Raw genomic sequence first — 5018 nt, 5'->3', positions numbered from 1 at the left:
TGTTAAGTAATCAGTTAGCGAGGTTGTGTGTGGATGATGAGTTATTGTGCCTCTGTTTATTGTGTGAATTTATCCCCATCAGTAAATTCAGTGTGGCACAATTTTACAAATGTCTACCGATTGATGGCAACTCCTAACGACTTCTTATCGTTGACGCATGCAAATGGTGCAAATGCGTGGTGGGGGTAACCGCAACCCCGGTGCTGGAGAAGGTTCCTCTGGAGGTGGGGCTCGCAAGGAATGAGTAAAGAGCACCATCACTGCCCGTGCTAACGCTACGGCTTAATCTTGGAGATGTTTATAAAAACAACCAATATCCTTTCATAGTTTAACTTTTACTGCATAATAATAAGGTAAAGTTATTTCTGTTATGAACCATGTAAGTTACATTTTGCCTAACTCCTTAATCATGTATTGGAGATCTTCAGGGAGGCTGTTGAAACGTTCGTTTGCTCGGCTTGTCACAATGTCGGCCAAGAATTCAATCCTTAGTGAACTCCTTCAATGGTGTGAACCAAGCAGAATCAGCATCCTTGTTTTCTATTTCAGTTAAGTCTAGAATATTACTTGGAAGAGCTAGCACTGCATTACAAGGAAACTCAGAAATCCAAAGAACATAAAGCTCTTTTAGCATCATTAGGAGGAAGCTCGGGTGCTTACATGTATTCCGGCATAAAACAAGCAGAATCAACAGCATATGAACATGGCGTCGTCTGATAAAGTTGTACCATTGAATACACTTTAAGGTTCAGTTTTGCAAAAAAAAGTAAGATGATTCAGAGAACAGATTGTACTACCCTGGGCTTAGGTCCAAGACTGATACAAACTTTTGAAGTTCACACTACCTCCTCGCCGGCCATCAGCCATGCTCCAGTACTGCCTTCCTGACTGTTGTCAGATGTGCTACAAGAACCTGCCTTTTCTTCCATTTATTGACAAATGCTCCCAGAACAGTCAGATGAACCTGAAAGTTTGGAACCCAAACATCATATAAGAGACAGATAGGACTTTCTGATGCTACAGAATTAAAATATCAAGCACACGGCCAACAATATAATTTTTTGGGAAGTTGCCAACAATATAATTTTACATGAGAATTGATAAAATGGGTTGAGTACACACACCGTCAGTCACCAACTTAGGACGTCTTTGTAAACTATATTCTTAGTGCTCTTCCCTGTAGGATCCAAATCCTCTTTTGGTTTTGCCAAAATTCTTGTTGTTGCTCTTGACACCCCCCTTGACAAACCAACATAGAGTTGTCCATGCGAGAACACGGGTTCCGGAAGGTAGATCCCAACATTAGGAATGGTTTGTCCCTGTGATTTATTTATCATCATGGCAAAACTCAAGCGCACTGGGAATTGTTTTCTCTTGAACTTGAAAGGAAGAGAAATATCATCTGAGGGAGACAATGGAAGCCTTGGTATGAACACCCTTTTCCGTGCATGTTGTCCAGCAACGATCTCAGCATCAATTGCATTGTCTTGCAATGCTCTAACCATGAGCCTTGTTCCATTGCACAAGCCATTGTTTGGATCAAGATTGCGGAGAAGAATCACAGGACAATTGATTTTTAGCTTAAGCTCTTGTGGGGGGAGTCCATTTGGAGTTATTGAATTCAAAAAATCAATAGGGAAGTGATTCTGAGGATCATCAACAACAGTGTCAAAGCTGTGGTAAACCTTTTCGTCACCTGGAAACCTCTCAATCATCATTGCATTCAGCCGATCAACATGGTCATTTTTGGTCGATAGAATGGCACGGGAACTCATATAGGCGGCTGATGTTGCATGTTCTTCAAGTGATGGGAAAACATCTTGAATAAGTTGGTTGACTGCCACCTCTGTGTCAGTATAACCAATCACAATGTCATCAGGGAGCCGGACGTAATCATCTCCAATGGTTTCCTCGGTTCCATTTCCAATTCGTAGCAGGTACTCAGAAAACCAAGGGTCTGACTGTGCTCTCATGTTCCGTGACAATCTTATCTTCCTTATTTTATCCCATAAATAGGATCTTTGCAAAGTAGCATCAGTTACCTGTGCTCTTGTCCCACGTGTCACCACAGGTAGAACTTGTCTAAAGTCTCCACCAAATACAATGACCTTTCCTCCAAATGGCAAAGCACATTCCATGATATCCTGGAGGGACCTATCAAGTGTCTCTACACACTGACGCTTAGTCATGGCAACTTCATCCCAAATAATCAAAGATGCCCTACGAAGCAACTCTGCAGTACCACTTTGTTTTGTAAAGCTGCACATGCTGTTGTCTCCAATTTTAATTGGTATTTTAAATCTGGAGTGTGCAGTGCGTCCTCCAGGCAATATTGATGCGGCTATACCAGATGTGGCTGTTGCAATGGCAATTAATCCTCTAGACCGAACTCTAGCAAGGAGGGCCTTGTATAGAAACGTCTTCCCCGTGCCTCCTGGACCATCCACAAAAAAAACCTGGCTCTTATTGGCAAAGACATGTTGAATGATTTCATCAAACCCTTCTCTCTGCTCCTTATTAAGAGAATCAAAAATATCTAAGTGATCTTGGTCTATAGGGATATTCTGTTCATCTGTAACCTCCCTCATCATGTCAACAGAGCTTGGACCCTCATCAGAAATAGGTGGCAGACCATAATCTCTAATATCTTTCCCCATTGAGTGAAGCATATCACGTATGTCTCTGAGCACCATTTGCTCCACTATAAATGTGTTGTCGTTGTCCCGGCTGAAGTCTTCACCTAGAGCATCCTTATGCTTGGCCCATAGTCCACGTATGTCAGTGTCCTCACAGAATACAAGTATGGTAGCAAACAACCTTCGCAAGGCACATGGCATTTGAAATGTGGTGGCCTCAGTCAAGCAGTCATTGATTGATTGGTCTGTCTCGATTAGCCCTCTTTTCTCACATGCTTCCCTAAAAGTAGAGTAGGTGACACCGGCCACTGTTCTTAAATCCTCATATGATGTTGCACCTCTCACATGATTCAGTAAAACTCTTAGGAAGTATCTCTCCCCCTCAGCAGGGTTAGCATAGACAATCTGGCCTATCTGTCCTGATGATTGTTTTCTTCCTTGCCATACTTTTCTCCCTGTGATCCAACGATAGTGTTCTGGAAACTCTCTGTATAATATTTTCCTTGCTACCCTATCTTCACGGTTTCTACTAAAATATTCTGTTAGTGTAGTCCTATTAGATCCTGGGCGCCTCACAACATCCTCTAGGTTTTCCTCATCATTGTATGTCACTGACTGCATGTCGGGCAAATGAAGTTGGAGTTGCAATACAGCCGGATAAACTCCAAACATTGGGAAACCAAATATCTTGTACACGGCTTCTGGTGGAGATATGTACCTAGCATTCCTGTACTGTTGTATCTCATTAATGACACCATCGTCTCTATCATTTTGGTCTGCATTTACTGAGAATGATGCTTGATCGTGACCTTTATATACATACTTAAATATATATTTCACTGCTTTAATGCTTGAGCACGCTTCAACATTTATATGGCAGTTGTACCTCATTAGTAGACCAGGGTTGTATGGCACTACCCACCTGTTATCTAACTCTGCTATCCTAATCCTGACTCGACGTCCATCATCCCTTCTCCTATAGGTTGGATAGGAGTCCTTTCCTTGTTGGGTTGCCTCACAGAACTGTCGAGGGTACTGAAAGCGACACTCTCCATCCACCATGTGTAACACCCTAGGTGTTAAGCATGCACTTAGTCTCATCAAAGTCGTGCATAAGCATTTCCATCAAGCGTAAGCATCATCAGCATGACACTCTTTTCAAATTATGATTTTATGTGCTTTAATTATGTTAAAAATGTGATGTTTGTTTCTAAAATTGTGAAATATTCAAATTAGGTTGCTTTATGTGTAAGAAGAATTAAGAACATTTTTGTGCAATTTTTGGAGCTATAGAAATTTGAGAAATGGAATTTATACAAACTTTTCCAAAATGAATTTATTTAAAACCTAGAGCTGAGTTTTAACTTGTAATTCAGATTTTGTTTGGAATTTGGTCATGCTTGTCAAAGCAATGTTGTAGAGTTTTTAATTTGGAACAACTTTGTTTTTGGGAGCAAGAGGTGAAAATGATTTTAAATTGGTCCAAATGAATTTAGAAAGAATTTGGAGAAAAGAAATTCAAAAAAAAAAGAGAAAGGGGCAGGCGCTGCTGGGCCAACCCCGCTTCCCTTTCGGCCCAGCAAGCGACCCGGCCTGCCTCCCCTCTCCCTCTCCCTCCCGCGCGCGGACGCGCCTCGCTCCACCCGGCGCCGGCCACGTGGCGGCCGTACGCCGGCGTTGGACGCGCCGCGGCCGGCCTCCAACCCCCCTGGTCGGGACGCCGGCGCAGGCTCCCAGACCATTTCGCCCGTTCTGTCCCCCGCGCCCTCCTTCTCCTTCCTCCTCCGCTCGCACCGCGCAGCAGCAGCCGCTCCTCCGCGCGCCATTGCCGGAGAGAGCTCCGCCGCTCGTCGCCGGCCACACCAGAGCCTCAAGCTCGACGCCGAGAGCACCAGGGCACTCGCCGTCGCTAGGGTAAGCTCGTGCGAACGTTCTACCGAGGTGAGAGTCCGTCGAGCACCGTGAATCGCTCGCTGGAGTTACCCCGAGCTCGCCGGAGTACTCCGCCGCGACGGATCTAGCGTTTCCCTGCGTCTTTTCGCTCGTTCTCTGTTGCACTAGGTCGGTAGGAAGGTGAGGAAGCTCGGAGAGGCGTTTGCGCACGCTCTACCGCGCCGGAGCAGCCTGGCCACGGCGAGCAGCGCCGCCGTGCCGCCATGCATGCTCGCCGGAGGTGTAACGGCCGCCCTCTGGTCGATCCAAGGGTACCGTTGGGTGCGTCTTGCTGCGGGGAGCACGTTGGTGCTCACCCCGTGGCCGGAGACCTCACCGCCGGCGAGATCCGCTCGTCGGAGGTGAGCTCCCTCTCGGTCTCGCTGACTGGTGGGGTCGGGGACCCACTGTCAGTCGCAGGGGTACCCCGGTGGGTGTAGATCTGGGTGT

At 45.8% G+C, this 5018-nt stretch overlaps 1 protein-coding gene across 1 annotated transcript; it reads right to left on the bottom strand.

Moving 5' to 3' along the window:
* Positions 860 to 3257, bottom strand: LOC8071841. Its single transcript, XM_002449398.2, has 2 exons — positions 1359 to 3257; positions 860 to 964 (listed from the first exon to the last, which is right to left on the bottom strand). The coding sequence occupies exons 1-2, from the start codon at positions 3255 to 3257 to the stop codon at positions 860 to 862; spliced, it is 2004 nt and encodes a 667-aa protein (XP_002449443.2).

This window comes from Sorghum bicolor, chromosome 5 (genome assembly GCF_000003195.3).
Source record: "Sorghum bicolor cultivar BTx623 chromosome 5, Sorghum_bicolor_NCBIv3, whole genome shotgun sequence".
NCBI lineage: Eukaryota > Viridiplantae > Streptophyta > Magnoliopsida > Poales > Poaceae > Sorghum > Sorghum bicolor.
This window is presented reverse-complemented; position numbering and strand designations above follow the sequence as displayed.

Excerpts from the sequence above, each read along its gene's own strand:
- LOC8071841 (XM_002449398.2), bottom strand. The coding sequence starts at position 3,257 with ATGCAGTCAGTGACATACAATGATGAGGAAAACCTAGAGGATGTTGTG. Across the intron at positions 965-1,358 it reads TCAAGAGAAAACAATTCCCA|GTTCATCTGACTGTTCTGGG; the intron begins GTGCGCTTGAGT and ends CCAAACTTTCAG.